Genomic DNA, 24,097 nt, shown 5'->3' with positions numbered 1-24,097 from the left:
CAGCAGCTCTTGGATACAGGAAAGCTAAATGTTAAAGCACATTTCTAGTCCTCTGGATCCTCTGTCTTTAATGTCAGAAAAGAAGCTAGGCAGCCTGTAAATGTTCTGCATGGAGAATCCACCATGGTTGCTGGGAAGCTGTTGCAGTGGTGAACAGCTTCTGTTCATGATGACAAATGTTCATCATTTGTCCTGAAAACATGCTTTTTACAATCAGGCTAAACAGCAAGGGTTTCACTTTCCAGCTCCTGATCCTGTTTTACCTTTGCTTGTTAAATGTTCACCAAAAGTTACATGCAATCATCAATGGAGCCAGAGTGGCTGTAATTATGTTTAACTCTTCTAGAATGCACTGGCAGATATCAACTCATGTGACCAAAGCAGCCTTTTGTTTCCCTCATTTAGAGAGAGAAACTGAGGTGAGGGAAAGAAAAATTACTATCCCAGGTCCTACACAAAATCAGTGATGGTGCAAGTGGGGAAATTTGGATGGCTTGGTTAGGAGAATGTCTCATCAGACAGGAACATTTTAACCAAAACTCACACGATCTTTAGCCTGTCCTTCACTGACCTCAGCTGAGTTACTCCTGGCTCACTCCTGGTGGCTGAGAGAAAAGAACGAGGCTTAAGGAGCAGAAAAATTCATTTTGTTATCCCTGATGGCTGCTTTGGTATTTATCAGCTTTCTGTAGCTGGATATGTGTCAGTCAGATGTTGTGCCAGATGTTTCCCCCAAACAGTCCCGTAAATGAAATAGCTGGAGCAAGGTAGGAACATACCTGACTGCCAACTGCCTGCCAGTGCCTGCTGACTGGGCTTGGCAACCTATGGCTCTGCTCTTCTTCCAGTCAGCCTCAGAAGACTGGCCCATCCAAGGGACCCAGAGCAGATGGTCATGGCCACAACCATGGCTAGATCATATTCTGAATGAATATTCAGAATACAGTGGCCACCCTGGTCTAGGCTGCCCTTTCCCTCACTCCCTTTTCAGGAGGTCAGGACCCGTTGTCAGAGACTGGTTGGTGTAGATTCATTTTGTGGCAGTGCTGGGCACCTGGACAGAGGGGCAGTTGCACAACCATGGACAAGAAATACCATAAAGCTTCTTGGTATAAACAATCCTGCCCCAAATAGCCTTTCAACAACTTTCCTGTAAAGTTTCTTTTCCAAAAGCAGAGTGCCAGGCGGGTGTTTCTTGGATCTGGGGCTTTAAGGGAGGTTTTCAGCTTACAAAGCACTGGATGTTTTCTGTCGCGTCAGGCCATGAGAAATTTCTGTCGTGTACTCATTTCTCAAATCAAGTACATAAAAAGATGGTGCAGGCAGCCAAGTCTCACAGAGATCCGGCTGTGTACTGCCAAACCTTTACACACTGCCACTGACCAATGCAACTGGCAGCCAAAAGTGGCTGCTAAAAGCAGAAGCCTCCTCCGGGGGTGGTGCACGCTGTGCAGATGCAGAGTGTCCCTCCTCTCCATGTACCATCAGCCAAATGGCCCCCCATTTCCTGATCCTCATCCCCCCATGACAGCAGTCAACTGGGTCTTTCCTTTTCCTCTAGACAGTCTCTCCCTTGCCGCCTTTGGATACCCCAAACCCAAAAAATTAACGCTTTTTTATGGAATTTAGCGATAAAAATCGGAGTAGCAGCAGCTCTGCTGCTCCTTCCAATAACTTGTGCATTATTATTCACCACAACTTTGGATGTATCTTTGAAAGATTGTTATTTAGGGAAATCAACCATCACCTGGATCAATATCCTGCATAAACCCTCTGATTGCATCAGTGATCTCTGCCCATCACAGACTTCGCCTCCCTCTTTTGGTTCTTCAGGGAGATTTTGGTCTTTTCCAGGTTTTCTGTGTCAGTCCTCTGCTCATTTGCTATGATTGAATTGCAGTTAAATCCTTAAGGTATTTGCAAATATCTTTTTTCTTATTTTATTTTTTTTTATTGTCACTTATAGCATGAGCTTTCACTTACGATTTTCTCAAAACTTCAGAACTAAAATTCTTTTTATGGGTGCATAGTACTTTTCTCTGAACAATATTTCTGCATGCAATTAAAAAACCCTGATTCTGTACATTTTATAAATAAAGCCTCTAGACTTATATTTAGATTACAATGATCTCTTGGGCATGAACTGTCTTTCCAGTCTCTATTTATGAAGCACACAACACTACAGTAACAATAAAGGCAATGTCATCTGGTTGCATTCAGACAGCAAAGATCTATCATCAGCTATATCTGGATATCCTCCTTTCATCAGCAGCATGTGAAAAAAAACTTACATGAAAATTTCTCACTTGAAAAAAAAAATTAGATTTCCAACAAAGAGAAATATTCTTGGGAAATTTCAGTTTTATTTGTTTTCTTGTTTTCGCTGGAAAACTGGGCACCTCAAACACTGCACAAAAAGTTCAGTGCAAACAAAACATAGGGATTTGGCATGTTAAGGTAAAAAAACATATTCTCTGGTTTCAGGCCAGAACTACCAACAACAGAGGATGTTTTTTAATTAAAAATCAAAATTTCCTCTAGCTATTCTTTTGTTTTTCAGTAAAAACTGCCGAACAACATTTTCTTGCCAACTCTAGCACAAATAACCTCTCTTCTGGTTTTGACAACTTCCTTGGGATTATGTTGCTCTATTTCAAGTTCCTCCTTGTTTTCTTTCCTCTACCTTAATGCCAGCGTTGGCACTGAAGCTTCCCTTAATGATGACATATGTTCCTCACTCATTCAGAATATGATCTAACTCTTTATATAGAGCATCTGTTTATTTATCTGTGGGACATGTGGCTAGAACATAAACTTGAATGAGCTGTGGGAAAGGCCAATTTTAAATATGAAAATAGACTAACATTGGTGTAGTTACAGACACTTGCAGCTCCCTAATTTGATTACTAGTCACAGAAACTGCTTAAACATTCTCATGACAATTAGTATAAACATTATTCTTTCCATTGGGGAAAAAATATTATCATAGCTGGACAAATAAACTGACCCAACTTAAAAATGAATGTCATTTCATTGTCTTTGAAGGCATTATTCAGTAGTGGTGCTTAATATTCTCAGCTGTCATCAACCATGCAGTAATTAGTTTCAGTTCTAATGAATATTTATTTATATGAACAAGGTATAAGAATTGCAAATATCATACATATTTGACCACAGTTTATGATGATGATATTGTAGGATTGCATGTATGTATTCGTTATTATTACATGAATATTTCATGGATCAGTGTGAAATGTAATTACACCCCAGTATGTTTGCTTAACGTCAGTGTCAACAGTTTGATCGAGATTAGCATAAGACCAAGTGATTTTCTCAAGTTTCTCATCTCTGGTACCAGGAGCAAGATTTTGGGGATCATAAATAACAGTGAGGTGCTCAGGGTACTTTCCACAGCTTGACTTGCTTGATAGAAAACTCCTCCTCAGCTCAAAGACAGACATAGGAGAAGGGGGGGGAAATCATGTTTAGTTTTCTTGAATGCTTAACGCTAGATGAATCAAAGAGACAGAGCTATCAGAGTTATGGAGTGTGCTGCAAAGGTCTGCAGTCCATTTAAAGCCATTTAACCATTGGTCTTGCTCAGTTCAGGAAGAGTCCTGAACACAAACAATCTTTGTATCCTGCTGTCAGTAAGAATAAGATATTGTTTCATCGCATGCTAGCACCTAAACTCTCTATTACATCAGTTGTTTAAAAATTTCCCATTTGCCTGAAATGTTGGAAGTTCTCTGTAATCACAAATATCCCCTAAAAATGAAAGATCAGAGAGAAAATAAAGCACTGCTTTCTATTTTTGTCGGTGTTTACTTTGTTCCCTTGTTCACATGTCAAGCACGAAACCATTTCAGTTTCCTCTGTTGAGACAGTTTCTCTTGCACTTTCAATGTCTTTCTCACAGAGCAAGACAGCAGAGAAAACATGTTTTAAAAATAGGAAAATGTGATTGTAAAACCACAAACTTGTGTTTTGTACAGAGAGGAGGTGAAGATGGTCAGAGAGCTACTGCGCAGAAATCCCTTCAATCTAAGTTTTGAATTGACAAAGTCTTACTAAACATGAAACTCTTCACTTCTACACTCACATCAGCCTTGGTATCAGAACCTGTGTACATTTGCATGTAGGAAATGATTTTTCAATATTATTCAGCTGCATAATTTCCCTTTTTTCTTTGGATTCCCCAGTTTGAGCATCTTTCATTTGCAGTGCTGCTGACCCAAATTGCCCACCCTTTCTGACATACCTCTGCTGAGATCCTAAATCATGAAGATTTCGCTGTATTAACCCATCAGTGCTGCAATGCCACAGCAACTCTGTGGGACTCAGCTCAAGTCCATTGCTGGCTTAGTGTGTTTGGATGCTGCTCTGTGCTCATAATGCTATTGGAAGGGAGTGCAGGGTGGGGGAAAAACCCTTCCCAAGGACAGGGTCACAGCCAACTTCTTTTTCTGATCCTCTGAGCTGTGAAGCATGTGCTGACATTTTCTGCTGGTTGCTCCTGACAATCTCTGAATGATGTATATGGGTTTGCTTAGGATTTGACATTTTCTTGCTCTCCCTGTGTATAAGGCAGAACCCCATGTGTCTGCAAGGGCCATATTCTCACCAACAAAACCTGCAAGTGCTGCTCCCAGTCCCATTCCCCCGAGCATTATAGACCCAGACAACACAAGGATTTCATGAGAGGTGGGTTACAGAGGCACAGGAAGGGCTTCTGAAGATTTCACTGTATTAATCCTTTTGAGGTTTGGGGTGATGGAGAAACCCCATGGTGGGAGTCATCTGATGATCAGAAACCTCTTTTGAGGCTGTGAGTGGTGTGCTGTCTTGGAAGAACTGATGGATTTTTTTGCTGGTTTTAGGAAATTATTTTTTATTGAATAGTTTTGGAAAAGGAGGCAGGATTTGTCTTTGCCTAAAGTCCTTCTAAGTCATGCTGGTTTATGATGTTGAGATGGTTCCCAGGTGTTTGGACTGAAACCACCAACTAAGGTGACAGTTTGTCACAAATTAACGTGCATTGTGCCTGGCACAGGCTTTGTGACAAATTGAGTTATGGCAAGAGAGTGCCCAGGCCCAGTGTCTCTGATATTTCTCCTTAAAGGGCCACCAGCTACTGAAGCCTTGAAGGATGGTTGGCAGAGGGGTGGCAAGACTTGCCAGACACTGCTGATTTTGGGAATCTGTAGTGCTCCATTTTCATCTCACCTGGGCTGCTTTTCTCAGTGTACCAGGTTGATTTCAGCTCTTTGCTACCTTGCCTCTATCAGCCATTCCCAGTGCTGCTCCATAGCCAGCACTGGTATAATTTCAGCTGCTAAGCCCTTGGCTCTTCTTGGTTTTCATCTCCCTATCCATTTTCATGTTTCAAATCACAAAGATCTGTCCTCATGAAGAACAGTCCTTTCCTCTTTGTGCTACTGCTTGTTCTGCAGCTGAATCTTTCCTTGGTGCTTCCCTGGTGCTTAGTGTCTAAGGCACAACACAGAGACATGCAATGCAATGTGCTCCCTCCTTATTAATATAGATTGATGTTGAAGGGAGTGCTGGATGTAAGATTTTAATCAAGAAACTGCAGCAACTTTATGAGCATTATATATCTCTCTTAATTTGGCCAGCAATGAAAATATGGTTGGCAGGAGGAAAAAAGAAAACTCCTTCTCTCTCTCTCTCACCAATGTACTTTCCAACATGGAAAAAAAAAAAGGATTTTGAATGAAGTGGCAATATGGATGCATTTGAAACTGCGAAATGTGATTCTTAATTGCTCGTGATTGTCTCTCCAACAACTGGTAGGTTAACCACGGCGGGCTGACAGCCTGCACTAACTGACAATCAATATTGTTGAAGCACAGAACCTTTGCCTGCAAGACACAAAAACATTTCATTTTCAAACACTACAGGACATCTGCTTCTGGAGAGAAAAAGTTGCTTCTTCTCGGCAATCTGCACCAACTTGTAACTTATTTTTTCTCCTTGCTCAGAGGAAACAAAAGTCTTCTTTATACCATATCCTTTCCACTAATCTGGCAGCTATCCAGTGTGGGTTTAAACAGATGTTCTGGAAAAAAATATGGCATATACAAATGAGATGGAATCCAGCAATTCAGTCATGGATTATTACAGATATAAAATGTGAAGGGCTAAATTCTTCCCAGATTCACATTCTGTATAATATTTGGCACTAGATGTAAGAAGAGCACACAAACAAATCATTAATACCCTCATTATAATAATTATTATATATTTAGCACAAAGACCCCAGGCTGGCTCAAACCCTACATGTTAAATACTGTACAGATGCATGTTCAGGCTGAGGAGTTTATTCAAATGGCTGCTTGCACCAAAGATTTAGATATGTAAGTAACCTTCCTTGTGCATGTTTACAGGATTAAGCCCCACATGTGATTATATTATTGGCAACAACAGGCATTTCTTACTTTCCACGCTGCAGCCTTTGAATAAATCACACAATAACGAACAATTTGATGTTAAAGGGAAAGAATTTGATTCTTGCCGCATCTAAGGGCTGCCACAGGGTTGAAAATTTTGTGGTATAAATTGTATGGACACACTCTTCATAAACATATTACACAAAAGGCAATGAAACTGGTAAGTTTATGTTTTTAAGAGCTGGAATGCATCATACAGTCTCCTGATGGGAAAGATAATAACCTAAGCCCCTGAGATAACCTGTGAAAGCATCAGGGAAGGAGAGCTTGTACCTTGGGACAGATGCTGGGTGGGACTGGGGGATGCTGGCAACTTTGGGAAAGGCACAAAGGAATTGCTTTCAGCTTTTACTGATATTGCAGAGCCAAGATGGTCTGATGGACTGAATGTCTAAGTGTACCCTCATGGTCTGTGGAGACCTCAGGGTTCTGATGCTTGTGGGGGAATCCTTGTCTCCCATATCCAGTCTGAGCTCCCTGTGACTGGGACTGTCCCTACCATAACCTGCTTTTCTTTTTAACTTTTCCATTTCCAGTTGTTGAGCCATGAAGCCCAGTGCTTATGGTAGTAAACTAAAAAAAACAATTACCTTTTTGAGTATTCACAAAGGACACTTGATAACTTGATTAAAAAGTCTGTTTCCTATTATTGTTATTGCTGAACAAAATGAAATGAAAGATGTTGGGGTGATGCCAGGGTAACAAGTGGAAGGGATTCTCCTGTCCCCATTTTTCTGGCTGCTTTTTCTTTGCAGTCTCTAACTTCTCATCATTTCATGAATTTCAAAAAAGTTTCAGGGAAATGAAAATAGAGCAAACTGTAGCTTTTCTACCCCGGTACTTTTTGCAATGAGAGCTCACTTGATGGGTTGCAATGAGGAATAATGAAAAAATGTAAATGAGGAAAACAAAGAACTGGGCAGTTGATTTTTTTTTTCCCTGCAGACAGGGTGAAACACCAAACATCAGACCTTTCTGAAATCCAAAGATATCCATAAATCACCATCTAGGAAACATCCCAAGCACAACTGTAAAAACCACTGTGTGTGAAACACCATGAAAGAAAAGCAAAAAGAAGACAGCAAAAAGAAAGAAGAGCAACCTGCACTTTTCCTTGCAGGAGTGTAACAAGCCTGTTCTTTCCTTTCCCGCTGCTGCCTGTTGCTGTGGGAGCAATTGCAGGAGCAGCACTGCTTGAGGCCGGTGGCCTGTGCCAGGGGCAGCTGTTCTGGCTCTCTCCCAGATGTTCTGGGAAGGCAGAGGTGCAGGCAGTGCCCAGCCAGGCTCATGGTGCACACATCCTCCCCCTCACACACACACACCCAGGATCCCTGAGTACTCCATGTCTCTGCAGAAATGCTGGGGAGCAGCCACATGGAGATGGCCCCAGTGCACACTCTTGGGCAACTTGAATAAATTTAGCAACAGAAGAAGGAGCTGAATTGAACATGAGGGCTGACTGCTGCAAACTGCCTGGTTCTGGTTACAAGCTCAAGAAATCGAGCGAAATAACATGCAAAGCTTGGCTTATCCCATCTAAGCCAGTGAGCAAGTCAGGCTTAGTGGGTTATTTGATGATATTTGATTCTCCTTCTATATGAATAACATCTGCAAATATGCTGAGCCTCTTTGGAATTGGTTTTGGTTTAAAAGAATTTGTTATTTAGAGCATTTCAATCAGTCACTCCCTGCCTTGCTGCTTTGGCTGGTCACAGTGTCACGTCTGAGCCCTCCCATCCCCTGCCTCAAGAATCATCGACCTCATGATAATCAGGTGTTTGTTGTGGGAGCCTCCAAAAGCCATGGGACACAGCACTGATGCTGTAAGCCCACTGCTGAGGGTTAGAAATGAGGATGATGCTAAAGCAGGGAAAAAAAGACAAAATTAAATAAAGAAAAATATCTGATTTCTGAAATTCCACTGGCTACATGTCATAACAGCAGGCAGCTCAGTGCCAGGCTACTTCACATGTGCATCCTGCTCTGTGTCAGTGCACCCACATTGCTGCTGTGGCAGGGACAGGGACACTGCAGTGTTAAGCCCTCCAGATATCCCAAAAATTCCTTCCTGAACAGCAATGCCTGGTCTTTCTAGGAAGGAGCTCAGGCAGAACTGTTTGTCTTGTTCACCCCAGTCAAGTCACAGGTGGGTGATGCTAGAAAAATTAGTGACCACCACACCTTGACTCCATCAGCTCCATCACACATCTAGAGGGCTTCTGCAGGTGCCACCCACAGCAGAGTGACAGGAAGCTTTCTTCTGTCTCAGGATAATAATGTACAAACAAAGGTCATCCTGGGACAGAGCAGAGGAACATCAAGTCTGATGCCTTCTTTCCAAAAAAGAACAGGAGTGATGTGGTCAGATGAATGTAAGAACAGGGTAAGCAATCAGTGATGCTACCCCAGAATATTTTCATGCTGTTAGCACTGTATGGCTTTATAAACCCAAATCTCTGCATTGCATTTAACACCTTTTGATGAATTCATTAACCATGAAATTTTCTCATGGTCCTCCAAACCCACGCAGCCTTGACACCCCAGAGGTGCTGTATCAAAGAGATGCACACCTGAACTACAATCCCATAGAGAATCACCTCCTTTAATTCATCCTGAACCCACAATCTTGCAGAGTTTTCTGCTGGTCCTGGTTCTTACCCTGGAAGAAAGAGGGAAGGCCTGATCTCCCCATAATAATCTGACCCTGCAGTGTTGTGCCACCCCACCCTGAGTCACCTCTCACTGAGGCTGCAAGAGCTGTCCCTCGGCCACCAGCCTGAGACTACTAGGCTGGACAGTAAGTTTGGGGTTGGGAATGATCTAGACACAGGCTCAAAGAGAATCTCCTGACTGGTGAGAACTTAAGCTTCACCCAGGCAGTGTGGCTGAACTCATCAGTGCCCACAAAGAGTGCAGGTATCCAAGCACGAGAGCCAGCAGGGTGGCAGCAGATGGAACAGACAGTATCCCAGCTCTGGATGTGTTTTGACAGACAGCAGTGTTTTGCAACAACAAAATTTTTCCACAATTTTCCCACCCTTACCTCCTCTTTCTTTCCAGACTTTAAGGTAAGCAACCTCAAAAGCAGCTCCAGAAATGGGCAGGGACCAAAGAAGAAAGTCCCAGAAAAAGCATCTGGGCAGGAGGGAGGCACATGCCCATACCCACCATCACCAGCCTGCCTGAAAAGAGAACTAATATCATTTGTGTGGGATTTTCCTCCCCCTCCCACAGATCAAAAGGACAGCAGCAATGCAATCTGCTGTTTGTGTAGGAAATGTGTCAGAAGAAGGAAGGAGGGGATACACATGGGAACATCTGCTCTAAGAAGCCACTTGAAAATTAACCATTTAGGTCCTGATCCAGGGAGCACCTGCCTGAAGTGAAGCCTCAGTGGCACCAGGGCTGTTCATGTTGATGGCACCTAATGCAAAGTCCTGCAGGAGGATGAGGGTGATGAGCAGCTCTCCCTCAGGCTGGGCTCAGGCTGGCAGAGTGGAGCCTTGGCTGGTGCTGCTGGGCAGGTACATGCAGGCTCACTCTGATGTCTCTGCTGAAGGTGTGGGAAGAGCCGTGGCTGGCCAGAGTTCTGCATCTCCATCGAGGCACACCTGGACAAGTGCAAGGTTTGCTACGTGGCTCCCTGAGTCACTGGTGCCAAGAGCAGGGCACAGGGGACACAGGACTTTTTATCTCATTTGTCTGTCAGGCTTTAAGCACCAAACTCCTCCCTTCTACTGCTCTACTTGCTGTTCTCTCCCTCTTTCTGCAACAGCTGTACCTGGCAGCCCACAGAAGAAGCAGAAAATTAAAGGTGGGAGCAGCAAATCTGTCTGTGACTATTAGAAGTGCCCTGATCACTCACAGCCATCCCTTTTGACCTTTGCACAAAAAACTTGCCACTGGAACAAAGTATTTGCTGACCTGGCCTTGTAACACCACCACACATAAAGATAAGTACAGTGGAGAAACAGAAAAGTTAAAAAAAAAAAAAAGGAAAAGGTCGAATTCTTTCTTCCTTCTGCATATAAAATTAAAAATCTCACATTGTCCCAGTGCAACAGAGTTGAGCACAAAAGGGAAAAAACAGCCCCGTGTTGTTCTGGGCCAGGTGCCAGAACAGCTTGTGTGAGTTTGTGCTGCTGGCAGCCGCGAGCTGCGGCCGAGGGTCCGCGGAGCCGGCACCCCGACCCTTCCTGCAGCCCTGAGTCACCTTCCTGCCAGCCCTGCCACCCCGAGCACCCCAGGCACCTCAGCAGAGGCTGCTTCTTGTTGTTGTTTGCTCACTTGTGTGCTGTGTCCTGTAAGAGGTGTCCCATGGATGTGGTTTGCTGCCCAGGGTGGCATTCGAAAGGCTGCTGCTGCCTCTGCGAAAACATCAACCTTAACGCGGGTTTGGACACAGTCCAACAAATCCTTTACCCAGAGAAATAGTTTTACACAAGTATTTAAGTCAACAGGAATCCTTGCATGAGTAAAGGATTGTGGGATTTAGCCTTTACCCATCTTATTTTTCCAGTAAATAAAACTTGCTTTTTTGGCCATTTTTATCCTTTTACTGTTCCTTTGTGTTTGCTTATTTCCCCAAAGTTCCCTATGATTCCAAACATCATTTACCTTACAATTCCTTTCTTTCTCATCTCTGCTTTACACAATTTTTACTACTTTTGCCCACCTTACCTGTATACATGAATCAAGTGGGCAATCTGATCTCCAGATTAGGAGAGAGAAATTGTTTGGATTTCAGCTTCTCCATCAGAGCTGATCTTCTCAGTATTGACTCCACATCAAATGCAGTGCTGGAAGAGCTGGGGAAATTCAAGTAAATCTCAATAACCAAATTTTAAAAAATTTCTCTTTAGCTATATTTTTGTTAGAACTGATCTTAAAAGGATCTCTGCTTTCCTTTTCTGTCCCTGCCTTCTTAGGAGTCTGGTCTAAATTCATGCAGTCACAAATCCTCTCCCATAATCATCACTGAGATGCAGCAGAGAGCCCGAGAGTATCCTGATTACAAAGGTGTAGTTTGAACGTTGCTCTGGACTAGAGCTGGAGGGCATCTCTGCTTCACTCAGCTGAAAGTAAGCACTTAGCCTTTTGGACTATGGAATTAAAGGCAGGCAGGAGCAGCAGCACCTCACACCATGTTCACTGCTGGCTACAGAAACCTTGGGTCCTACAGTCACCCCAGCCTAGGGGTCCATTCCCCCATGGCACATCATCAAGTCTGGGTCATGAAGGTCAGGCAAAAAAGGGAGATGTAAAAACCACGGGGTTTTGGCCCACTGCTACTTCTGCAACTCTCCCAGTCCATTCAGTTTTACTTTTAGTTCGGCCCCTTCCTTGTCTTCTGCAAAGGAGCCTTTCATTGCTATGCCAGCTTCTACAAAACCCCTTTTTGTCACAAATGGTTACCAGCACCATTTCCAGGGCAGTTCATCCCACCGTGCTGTGAGCAGGTGACATCCTACCAGCGACACCCGCAGGTCCCCGGCAGGTGATCACCATTCCAGGTTATTCCTTTCACTTATTAACTGCTATGGGCTGGCCTCCAGCTTGAGTGTGGTGCTGAGTGTCTTTTGCTCTTTAGGAAGTGTCACCAGGTTCACCAGGTGAGACAGACACTTTGCAAAAGCATCAGGAGTATATCTTAACGAGCCGGTATATTTTTCTCAAGGCTTTTTACATTTTCTGACATCTCTACCATCCCACTTTATTTCCAAGAGCAAACTGCTGAAATCCCTCTCCTCGCTGGGTGCAGGTGGAGCTCAGGCTGGTGGCTGTGTTGCAAGAGGAACTCAGTAATGTGATAGCCTGGATCTCAGCCTGCAGCCTGAACTTCCTGCAGCAGTGAAGTCTGTTGCTCTGTTGTGAAGCCATGATGCAGGAGCAAAGTGTTGAATACACAAGGGCAGGCTCTGAAATCAAAACTCTTCCACAGGCAGGGGTCTACCTGCATCTAAATTCAAACTCACTCAGGTTTCAGGGATTCTGTTCCCCCTCATGGCACCTTCACCTCAGTACTAAGTGCTCATCCTCCCACAGACCCAGTGGGGTGATCAGCCTCAGCTATCCAACTCTGCAGCCACATTCTGAACCTTAATGTTATTCACATCTTTCAGCGATTCATTAAAGCAGGACTTACACTGAAAGTCTAATTAAGACTGAAGTCCCATATTCATTTCCAGAGCAGTAAAAGGCAAGTTATGTAAACTCACAGCAAGTAATTCTTCTTTTACCAGAAGAGCAACATAAAAGCATCAAATGCATCCATAGGCAAAACAGTAAGAGAGGGGAGCGAAGGTTCTGGCAGACAGTACGTAAGAGAAGGAAGTCTAGAAAGACATTTTTATTTGCATTTCTTACATGACATTCCCTGGACTTCCCCTCCACCTGGAATACATGAGAGGGAAGTGGAGCAACCAGTGTGATGGCTACTGTACAGCCCTGAGACAAAAGCAGCTCATTTTGACTAGAAAAATGGTCTGTCTTGCTCTCCTCATGCCCAGCCTCCCATTTCTCTGGAGCTGGGCTGCTCTCAGAGGCACAGGTTTGGAATTCAGGCTCCCTAAGGAGTCAAGCAGAGACAGCCCACTGAGCCCAGCTTCTCTCTGCACAGAGCTCCCTGAGTCACCCAAAATCCTTCGTATCCAATATCACCAAAAATCCTTATCCCAGCTCCTCTGTCTACATCGTGAGCAACACCAAGCCAAGGCTGAGGCACAGCAAAGAGCAGGAATTGCCTTTGCTGAAGGGGCCAGCACAAAAAGGACACAAGGGTGAGGGAAGAGGAAAACATCCCAGGAGGGTAAGGAGTAGGGTTAGCAGATGATACCAGTGTGAGCACCCCAAGGTACAGAGGGTCTTGGAGGTAGGAAGAGGCAGCTTGGTTTTTATTCAGTACCTGATAAAGGGATAAAGGAATAGTAAAGGTAATTGCTGCAGCTATGGGGATGTGTTTGGGAGGGCAGGAGGGGATATCACATTGTAGCAAGGACAGCCTGACCTATGTAACAGGGAGGTTTCAGTGTGGGCAATGGAGAAAAGCAAGATGTTTGGGATTTCCTTATTTTAACAGGCATCTGGGATGCTTATTTGTACTCAGGCTAGGCTGATTTGGAAACCTCATGGAAAAGCAAAAGAGAAGACTGATACTATATACCCCACATGTGAGAAAAGACAGAGTCCTTTATGCCCTGAGATTGCTGATTTATCTAATGAGGAAGCCAACACTTGTTCCAAGAACACATTCTGCCAACCCCACAAGTCCCAGGAGAGGAATGGATCCTGTTTAAGAGACCTTTTGCAGATAGTGGGATAAATATGCCAGATCTCTGCCTTACAAAGCTCAGGGCAGTAGTTGTGGTAACATTGATTTGTCCTGGTATGAAGTGTTTTCCGAGGAACTGCTGCAAAAGTTGTGAGAACATTTTTAGAATGAAGCCCTTTATTCTAGGTTATATTTTTTGCTTAGCAAGTATTTTCATCCTGAGATTTCCCAGTCCTAATCTAGCAAAACACTTCTGCAGTATTAAGGTCTCTTCTGGGAGTTACCAAAATAAAGTGCATTGTTAACACAGTGCATTATTTGCTTACAAATAGAGCAACACCAATTAAATTCTCTCCTTTAATAAGAAATTAGTAACTCTACACTGGACCCTTACTGAGGATACAGCAGATTCTGTTTTAAAGACTTTTGTCTGGGTTTGATAAATTTTGACAGACACCAATTTTGTCTCTTACTTTCCACTGGTCTTTCACTGTCCTTCTCTATTTATCTTGCTAAAAACTTCTGTACACCTGTTATTTTATAATGTGGGTTCTCAGATTCCTTCTTGGGCATTGATAAATAAATAAAACAAATATTAAAAAAGGAAGGAACCTGCTTAATTTTGTTTGAATTTTTAAATTAATTTGGCAAAGAAAACCCAAGCAATGTTAAAATACAGTTGCCAGGGTGATGAACAAGAGTGAAAGAGGAAAAAAACTCTAAAAGAGGAGTGTGCCTTGTCAATGCCATGCAAATTTCCTTCACCATTGCAAAGCAAGAAGCATGCTCTCTTTACTGAAAAAGCAATGGCTTTATAAAGGCTGAAAAGGTACCTTCATTTACCATTTCCAGAAAAACAGAATACAGCAGACTGTAAAAAACCCAAACAACCAGACGCCAAGGGTTAGACAAGCTGAATAAAACTATGAAGATGAATAACTGAGTGAAAGCTGACAGGGGAGCCAAGGTACAGGTGTGATATTAAATGCCTGGCTGGCTCGGACAGGGATGTTGCAAGCTCTCACTGCAGAGTCAAATGTGACCTGTGCCAGTGGCACCTCTGCAGAGTCCTTTTTGATTTTAATGCCTGTTCCTAGATTGATGCAGCCTTATTGACAGCCACGTTATGGCAAATAGAACAATATGTAATTTATACATGCAGCTTAGTGCCACCAGCCTCTCCATTTGCTAGGATGATTTGACAATGGCCCTGGCTGCTCCAATATATTCTCACAAACACTGCAGCACACGCAGGGTCTCGTTATCGGGGAGAAATCAGCAGGACAGCCATAAAACAAATACGACTCACATAAGCACACTGCTGAGGAGACTGTCTGCAATATATGCTCTGATTAATGTCAGGAATGGCAGCAGTGCAAGTTAATGCTTTCTGGAGTCTTGAATGACATGCTTGAAAAGATCTTTGGGAAAGTCGTGCCCACTTTTATGACTTGGCTGCAAACTGAGCAACCCCCAAATGCTGACCTTGGGTTTGACTGCAGGGTAGGTGCTGGAGGAGATTGCTAATTGGGGAAGTGCCGTGGATGCCAAGGGCAGCTCCTTGTCTTACCACCAGCAGGTCTGCATCTCTTGGGGTTAAATTCCTCCCTGTTTCACAGGAGAGAATGAAGCATTTGGTCCTTCTAATGCTCACTGCTGTCTGCAAGGGATAAAACAGCCTTTGAAAAAGTTTGGAAGAACTTCTGCAAATAAACCTCACTATGACCAATGCACTTAAAATAGCTTCAATCCTGCAAGTACTAGACAGTCTCAGGCCCTGACTCTCCCTCTGAAATACAACTGGACTATCACAAAGAAGATGTCCTATTAAAAATAAAAAGGAACATAAAAGCACTGAAATCATGTAGGAACAAACACAAAGAGGCTTCTGCCCAATGCGGTGAGAGAGAAAACGATTAAATGGCATGAAAAACCTGTTGCTACTGCTTCTGCATCTGGCCAACAAAGAGGGCTAGAGAGGCCCCACTCAGTAAATACCTACTCTTGTTGGATCAAAGGGGTAAGAATGGAAGCAAGTCCTCAGGCTTTATGGACCTGATCCAGTTGGTTTTTCTACTAATTTCTGTGGGCTTTGGCTGGTGTCCAGGCAGCAAAAACAACCAGGAGCAGGGCTAGCCTTGCCTGGCAAGTGGAAGCCCTGCCAGCACCACTGATTTTTACTCTCTCTGCCCTAAAGCTGGGCTTTCTCTCAACTCTGGAAAGCTCCATAGGCAGCAAAAGGCTCGCTGGAGCCCAGGAGAGCTTTAGCCAGACCCAGGAATGCACACAGCTGCACAAGGATGCTGAACACAGTCACTCCCAAAGCTTCCATCAGCCCCCATCCCCATTCAGCCACCCTGCTGCTTGGTGGCTGTGATCTCCTGTGAGCACAGGCACCAGCCACAAAGCTCAGTGCTGGCCGAGCAGCTCTGCCTGGCTCTGCTCCACTGGGGAAGGGCTGAAAACAGAGCCTCCTCTGGGCCGGTGGGAGGGGAGCCCTGAGCCTGAGACGGGCTCAGGGGCCAGGCAGAGGAAAGCAGATCCTTTGCTCACCCTGTCGTGCTCCCACGAGGGCTGTCAGAAGCGCAGGAGCTCTCAGAATTAAGTTTCTGGGGCAGTTCTTCCTGTTGCCTTGCTTCCAGTAATGACTTTGTGCTTGTTTACATTAGTGAGTTGTACTACCAGTATTTTATACAGCCGTGGCTAAATCAGTACAACACCTGCATTGTACCCAGCGTTGCCTTGGTGTGAAGGTGAGTGTAGTGTGCCTGGGTCCTGAAAAAGCAAGCCAGCAAAGTGCCAAATGGATACTTAGAGGAAATGGGAATGCTGTTGTATTTTCTGACACTTCTAACCCGATAATGACCACGGACTTACTGTGAAATTGTAATTGGCTTCCTAAAAATAAGACACTGCTGGATTGTAGGCAATTACACCGAGCTTACAGCACCCAAATAGGAATTAATACCTGGGTTCTTTTTGTAATCTTGTCTTTTCCCAAATTATTCATTAATGGGGAGAGGGTAACCTGAATTATTACTTACACAAAACAAGGTATTTCTGCCAAGAAGCCTAATTAATACGAGTACAAAATTCTGCCTAACATTTCCAATGTACAAAGACAACAAAACTCCACAAGTTAGCAAATCCATGGAGTAACTTCATGGAGATTGCATTTTGGGGAAGAAATTGCTCCAGTTTTGGTGGAGCCTGTGCAGGCTGTGACTGCAGGATGACACTGTCTTTAACCAGACAGAGTTCCCCAGTCCTGTCTGCCATGGTGGACGAACAGATAAAGCTCTCAGCTTTACTGAATGGTGACAGATTTAACCCCAGGACCTTTAACTCTTTTGCTGAAGCTGGGCACCTCCACATTCTGAGCTGGAGTTTCCTAATTTGAACCTTACAGCTGACAGTATTACAGATGCTGCTACTCTGAGAAGGGCTTTGCGACAATGCAATCATTAATGCTCAAACCCACCCAAATGTCCTGGCATTCACTGCCAATGGAGTTAAACAGTTGAGGTCTGTGGAAGAAAAGTGATGTTGATGATGCAGACCCCAGCTCCTGTGACAAAGAGCCTTGATGTATCAGAGATCCAAATTAAATTAGATTAAATCCAAATTAAACCTGATGTTTTAAGGTGCTAATGCTACTACCATTGTAGAAAAATGTGGGGGAAAAATGGATTAATTAAAAAAAAAAAGTTGCTATTTTGCAGATATTACAATCTAGGCAAAGCAACCTAGAGGAAGGAAAGGGAAAGGAGTTTCCCTGCCGTACTTGTTGGAGACTAAAGCACAGTCTGGAGACTCCAGCTGGCACCACGCACGGCGTTCGCAGGGGAGCTCTGAAGTGCCGCCGGTGCTCCGCTACCCCTGCACTCCCCCTCACCCACCATCCCTCAAAAACGCCACCATCCACCTCGGCCCGGAGCCTCCATCCACAGGCCCCTGCAGCCCCGAGGCTCCGGGACCAGCCGGAGCCGCGGCATCCCGGGCAGCGGCACCGGGGCTCCGGCAGCTCCCGGCGCTTTCGGCCGCGCCTGCCGGGTGCGAGCGGGCCGGGAGCCCCGGCGGGAACCCCGCGCCCCCTCCTCGCCGGGCGCTCGCTCCTGATGCGATTACAGCTAATTAAAATTTAAATTTCAAATCAACTATCGAAAAGGTCATCTTGAGAAATCCGTCGGCATTTGGTATTTATCGGCTGGCGCGCAACTACAGACAAACCCGGGCTGTGTGTATGTGGGTGTCTGTGTGTGTGAGAGCGTGTAAGTGTGTCTGTGTGTGTGTCTCGGGGGGGCAGCGCCGCGCCCCTCGCCCCAGCCCCGCGGCAGGGCCGGCTCCGCGCATCTCCCGCGGCCGCGCAGCCCCGGCCCCGCGCTCCGCGGCACGTCGGGCTGCAGCGGGGCGGGTGCGCCCTGTCCGCGGCGGCGCAGCGGAGTTGGGAGCGGGACGGCGGCGCTGCCAATGCAGCGGCCGAGAGGGGCGGGCGGCAGCAGCAGCAGCAGCAGCGGCGGCAGCAGCGGGAGGAGGAGGAGGAGGAGGAGGAGGAGGAGGCGGCGAGGGGGAGGGCGCAGCCGGCAGCGCGCACCGGCCGGCGGCGGCGGGGCTGGCCGGGGCGGCGGGGCCATTGTGTGCTCCAGACGGGGACACGGCCGCTCGCCACCGCACCCTCGCCCGCACCCGCGGCTCGCAGCGGCCAAAGTATCGCGAGAGCGGCCGGCGAACAACCTGCTCCGCCACAGCCCCGCGCCGCGCCCGCGGAGCGCCCGCGCCGCCGCCGCCGCGCACATGCGGACGCCGAGCGCCGCCGCTGCCGCCCGCCGGTGAGTAACGCGGGGGGACCCGCGGAGCGGGGCAGCGCGGGGGGAACTCGCCGCCACGCCACACCCCGGCGGGGGAAAGTGCTCCCCGCAAAGTTGGGGAGCGCGGCTGTGCGAGGGGGAGATCCCGGGAGCGGCTCCGCGGTGCTTCCCCTCGGCGGCCCCCTGAGCGCTGCGCGGAGCCGGGCACCGGCGAAGGTCACCGCGGCGGGCTGCGGGGAGCAACTTTGCGGCGGGAGGTGGGGTCCGGGCTGGGGGCTGGTGGTGGCGAGAGTGTCGGAGAGGGGGGGGCGGGCTCGGGGCAAGTTTGTGGGATTTAATCGCGGGCTATAAATGGGGCTGCTGGAACTTTAAAAGGCAGCAAGCTGTGGTTGGCTGGTAGCGAGATTTGGAGTAACATATGGCATTAAAAGGCGCACAGCTGGAGGTAGCATTTCCATCGCAGTGAAGTCAGAGCAGCTGACTCTCCAGCTTGCGGTGTAATTAGCAAACCGAGCACTCCTCCTTCCCTCCCTCCTCCTCCCTCCCGCCTGCCTCTCTCTCTCTCTCTCCCCCTCCCTCCCTCCCTCCCGCCGCGCCTCGGTCGCACTCGCACCGCGCTCCCTCCTGCCCGCCCGGCTCCGCGCCCGCGGCCGGCCCCGCCGCGCCCCGCGCAAGGTAAGCGCCCGGCCGCGGCACGCCGCCGGCTGCAGCCTCCGTCCTGCCCTCCCGCCGGCCTTCCGCCGCTTATTTTCCTCCTTGCCTTTTAATAACTTCAAGGGAAACTTTTTTTTTTCCCTCCCCCCTTTATCCCCCCCGCCCTTTTGGCGTGCGGGGGCCGGGGCCTCTCGCCCCCCTCCCCGCAGAGCCGCCGCTCCCTCAGCGCCAGCCGCCGCTGTTTTGTTGTGATTCGGTGCATAACGACTGAGGATAAAGTTTAAATGTGCGTGTGTGTGTGTGTGTGCGTGCGTGACGCGGGGAATATGCTTTATTAAAAGATGCCCCAAGTTAGCGTTGCTGGGAGGACAGCCTGGGAGTTGATGCTTTTTTTTTCTTTTCGGGGGTGTGTGTGCGCGCTCTCCTCTGCATAATTTTATTAAAGTGCTTAGTGGGAGAAACAAAGGTTGGAGGGGCTGCTGCTTTACTAGCTTTTGTTTACTTACAATCAAGTTTTTCCTGTTCGGAGCAGGTGCGAAAGGATGAGAAACATGTTGTGTTGGTGGTTTTTTTTTTTCCCTCCCCCCCCTTAATAAAACTATTACAGACAATTAACAGTAAATGTTATCTCCAAGGCTGTTTCTTTGGCTTGGGTTACCAAAAAGCCGATCTGTTTGTTACAGCTGCTAGGAGGCTTTAGTTTACAGTAGCATTCAAGTTTTTCCTGTTTTGAACAGGTTATGAAGGAAGAATGGAGTTTCCAGACCATAGCCGCCAGTTGCTGCAGTGTCTGAGTCAGCAGCGTCACCAGGGCTTCCTGTGTGACTGTACTGTTTTAGTTGGAGAAGCTCAATTCAGAGCTCACAGAGCCGTTCTTGCCTCTTGCAGTATGTACTTCCATCTTTTCTACAGGGACCAGTTAGACAAAAGGGATATTGTGCATCTGAACAGTGACATTGTCACAGCCCCTGCCTTCAGCCTGCTGCTTGAATTCATGTACGAGGGAAAGCTGGAATTCAACAGTCTCCCAGTGGAAGATGTGCTGGCTGCGGCGAGCTACCTTCACATGTATGACATTGTGAAAGTCTGCAAGGGCAAGTTGAAAGATAAAGAATTATGTTCCGAAGAGAAGATTAATGATGAGGCGGCTAGTTTGGAGAAAGCGGAGCATTTTCTAGACGCCGGAGTGCCCCTGGTCCACGAGTTTGACCCAGGAAACAAACAAAAATTCAGCGTTGCAGAATACGAGAGAGCAGCAGGCAAAGAAAAGGTCAGCAGTCACCCCGCCTGGTCCTCTGATCATATAAGTGTCAGCTCTGTGCCGACAGAGGCAGAACCGTGCGCCGCAGCAGCTGGAAAAACAAAGGCTAATGTCAATAGTTCCACAGGACCTTTGTCCCAAAGGTCTGTTAACCATCCCCTGGCTTCGAGTGATGTGGACTGCGCGCTGGATTTGTCTTTCAAGCCCGTGCCGGGGAGAGATTCCTTACACCCCTCCTATGTCTTTGGACAGCTGGCTTCCGACAGCCAGCAGCAGGGTACCGAGCCACTTGTTAAAGATGAACAAGACTTGCTGTCAGATCAGGAGGACAGCGAAGCCAGGAGTCCAGAGAGTCAGCATTTTGGGAATTCAGCCAAAAGCCTAGTGACAGGGTTAGGACACATGTTCGCGGGGAATGGCAGCTCTCATGCCCGAGAGGAGGACATAGATCAAGAGCGAGACGAGAGCGAGGACGACATGGATTCGTCGGACATCTCCTCGGGCGTCCTGGTGCCTCCTGGGCATATCTGCATTTGTCCCCTCTGTAGCAAGGTGTTCCCGAGCCCGCACATCCTCCAGCTGCACCTGAGCTCTCACTTCCGCGACAAGGACGGCTCGCGGACCCGCCTGTCCCCCGACGGGTCGGTGCCCACTTGCACCCTCTGCGGAAAGACTTTCTCCTGCATGTACACGCTCAAGAGGCACGAGAGGACTCACTCGGGGGAGAAGCCCTACACCTGCGGCCAGTGCGGGAAGAGCTTCCAGTATTCCCACAACCTCAGCCGGCACGCGGTGGTGCACACCAGGGAGAAACCCCACGGGTGCAAGTGGTGTGAGAGACGCTTCACGCAGTCCGGGGATCTCTACAGACACATCCGCAAATTTCATTGTGGCCTTGTAAAGTCCTTGGTTGTTTGAGATGTGTGACTTGTGTTTTGTTTCATTTGGTTTTTTTTTTTTGTTGTTTTTTTTTTTTTGGTTGTTTTTTTTATATCTACAACCCCCCTCCAACTCTTTTGAAACAAAGCAGGAAAAAAGAAAAGGCAGCGTCTGAATTTTAATTTTGTTTTTCTCCTCCCTTTATTTTATTTTGGTGATATTCACTTCAGGTATATGATCTTTAAAAGATGCAGCGGTATACACTCCAGAGGCCTTTTAATGCAATCCTTCCACCCCTCCATCTCCTCCCCTTTCCCCAGCACGGTCCTTTAGGTCTTCTCTTGTGCACCCATGTTACATTATTAATGTGAAATGATCTTAAGTAATTCTGCAATGATTTAGCATCAGTTTTCTCACTGGAAGTACTTGCATTGTGGTCAGGGTTTTGTTGGTTTGGGTTTTCTTTTCCTTTTTTTTAACCTTTTTTTTTTTTTGAAAAAAGATTATCAGCACATTCTGGAGAAAAATTTGGCTTCCATTAAGTTCCCCAAATGCCCTCTTTGTGTTGCAGAGGAACATCTGAAGAGATGAACTATGATTTAAATACATTTTGGTGTAGAGAAACCTGTCCGCACATTGCAGAGTGGGCAGATGTACTTTTATTTTATAGAGCTAGATAAGACATTGAATTGGCCCAAATTTTGAAGGGGTTGAGGATTCCTGGCTGCATCTTTGGTACTGGTCATTTTTTATTCTCTTTATTCCATTAATACTGTTGTGCAGTTGGTCCTAAAATCTAAATGAGAAGTTTTTGCCTTGGGACTTGACTTAAATTTTCCCTTCCCACCCATCCTCCTCACTGAGCTGACCTGCTGAAAAGCTGCTTTTGAGCATAAAATTGTGGATGGAAAAACACTTTCTGTCTGCAGCCTGTTCACTCCCGAAATGTTGAAGGATGCACGCTAGGACATACAAAAAGAGTGTATAATATGTGAATATTTTCATTCCCATATCGACATCCAGAGGCTGATCCCATCACCCTTGGAGGGAACAGCAGCTGCAAAGTGGCCAAATACCCCTCCTGGTACCAGGTTTCTGGGGTTTCCTAGTTCAAAGTAACTCATGCCTTGTGCATTAGGAGACGCCCTGTTGTCTTGCCCAAAAAGTTTGCTGCCGTGCTAAAACCAGCAGCATGAAATTGTTTTTTTTTATTTTAATTTATTTTTATGAAGTTGGCAATTCCCTCTGAGCCAAATTGTGTGCAATTGCTGGTGTTCCCAAGAGGCAGCACGAAGTTGAACCGCTGGAGGAAAAGCGTGGCCTGACTTCTTCCCCAGGTCCCACCTTTTCAGGGGAAGCTGTTGGGGGTAATTTTATTTTTTTTTTAGTTTGTTTGTAAACTGAGGCTGCCTGTAACTATAGCCAGTTTTACTCCAGATGATTCAGTTTCTTGCCTATTAGATCATCATTTGGTCTGTGCATGTCGGTGGATATCACTTTGTTCCCTTCCAGTCAAATTACCCATTCAAGGTACATGTACATGGGACTGAAATATAATAATAATAATAATATCTGAGGGGTGTGAATGTCCTTCTGCTGCATTAGCATTGCTTCACCAGCTTTCTTGACACTCCTGGAGTTGTTTGGTGAAACTTAAGTGTGTGTTTTGAAATGAATTTGAAGCACTGATTTAGATTATTTTTAAAAGTTGTGCTTAAAATACTGTATTGCATCTTATGAAGAAAAACCTTCCCAATGCCTTTCCCCCTCTGGTCCAAAAACTGAGCACTACCTACATAAATAATATGGAATTGAATTTTTTTTTTATATAAGTACTTCCTCTTTAAGGAAAATCAGGATATACTTGTTACGGCCTCTTATTATTCATCTCTTAAACTATGAATGTACATGTAATGTGAAATTTTGCTTTTATTTATAGTTTTGGGGTTTGTTTTCAGTTTAATTTCTCAACTGTAAAATATTTTTGCTGAACCTGTTACATATGAAAGTTGTGGGAGAGTACTGTATCTTGAACATAAGTGGCTTTGGTACTGTGGTCTTATTCTACTTAATCAGTTTTTTCTTTTTTTTTCTTTTTTTATTTTTGCTGTGATTGGAAATAGCACTGAACAAAATCTAGTTAAATTAAGTTATTTTTCTTTCTACTAAAATTAAGTTATTTTTTTCTCCTGAAGATACTTGATATAGTATTTATTAGATTTTTTTTGTTTTGTTTTTGAAGTGGAATTATTACTGTTAATCTATTTCAAAACTAGTTAATTTACACTTTAAATTTTATAACAATGGGTTTTGCATGTTGAGCAACATGTAAAGAGTTTAATGTAGAGTCAGCATTACTGAAGCTGGTAATCTTAATTTTGCATTCTTGTGACACTTTTGTTTGCATTTCAGTCTTCAATTACTGTTTGTTTGTTTTTTTTTTTAGAAGATCATAAAATAGGATGTGCCATAAGAACATCATTAGTGTATGGAGCAGGGAAAAGTTGAAACAAGTTTTTGTCTGATCTTAGTATAGAAATAATTCATTAAACTGATGCTATGAGCATGCTCTGTGCTGCAGTGAATATGGGGCAAAAGTTGTTTTTGTTTTGGTTTTTTTTTTTAAATAAGAAAAAAAAAGACTTTCTCATCCTTGACTACATCATGAACACGCTGTTCTCATAGTCTGGTATTTGTGTTCCCACTCCTCTTAGCTTGAATTTCTAAAGTAAAGAAATGTTTGCACTTATTTTTG

The 24,097-nt window shown here is 45.6% G+C and overlaps 1 protein-coding gene across 4 annotated transcripts; it reads left to right on the top strand.

Moving 5' to 3' along the window:
- The first annotated feature begins 18,409 nt into the window (after positions 1–18,409).
- ZBTB42 (zinc finger and BTB domain containing 42) lies at positions 18,410–23,280 on the top strand. 4 transcript variants are annotated; one of them, XM_064715607.1, is made up of 2 exons: positions 18,410–18,569; positions 19,940–23,280. In XM_064715607.1, exon 2 carries the CDS (start codon positions 19,954–19,956, stop codon positions 21,379–21,381), a length of 1,428 nt encoding a protein of 475 aa, XP_064571677.1. In that variant the 5' UTR covers positions 18,410–18,569; positions 19,940–19,953; the 3' UTR covers positions 21,382–23,280. The 4 variants fall into 4 exon arrangements, with proteins under 4 accessions (XP_064571677.1, XP_064571676.1, XP_064571674.1 ...); XM_064715606.1 differs by lacking the exon at positions 18,410–18,569 and adding an exon at positions 18,683–18,805; XM_064715604.1 differs by lacking the exon at positions 18,410–18,569 and adding an exon at positions 19,106–19,223.
- Positions 23,281–24,097: the final 817 nt, after the last annotated feature.

The sequence above is a fragment of the Zonotrichia leucophrys genome, chromosome 5, assembly GCF_028769735.1.
Source record: "Zonotrichia leucophrys gambelii isolate GWCS_2022_RI chromosome 5, RI_Zleu_2.0, whole genome shotgun sequence".
Taxonomy (NCBI): domain Eukaryota; kingdom Metazoa; phylum Chordata; class Aves; order Passeriformes; family Passerellidae; genus Zonotrichia; species Zonotrichia leucophrys.
The sequence above is the reverse complement of the archived record's forward strand: the minus strand, read 5'-3'. Positions and strand labels throughout refer to the sequence as shown.

Coding starts and splice junctions, on each gene's coding strand:
- ZBTB42 (XM_064715607.1), top strand. CDS start 19,954: ATGGAGTTTCCAGACCATAGCCGCCAGTTGCTGCAGTGTCTGAGTCAG.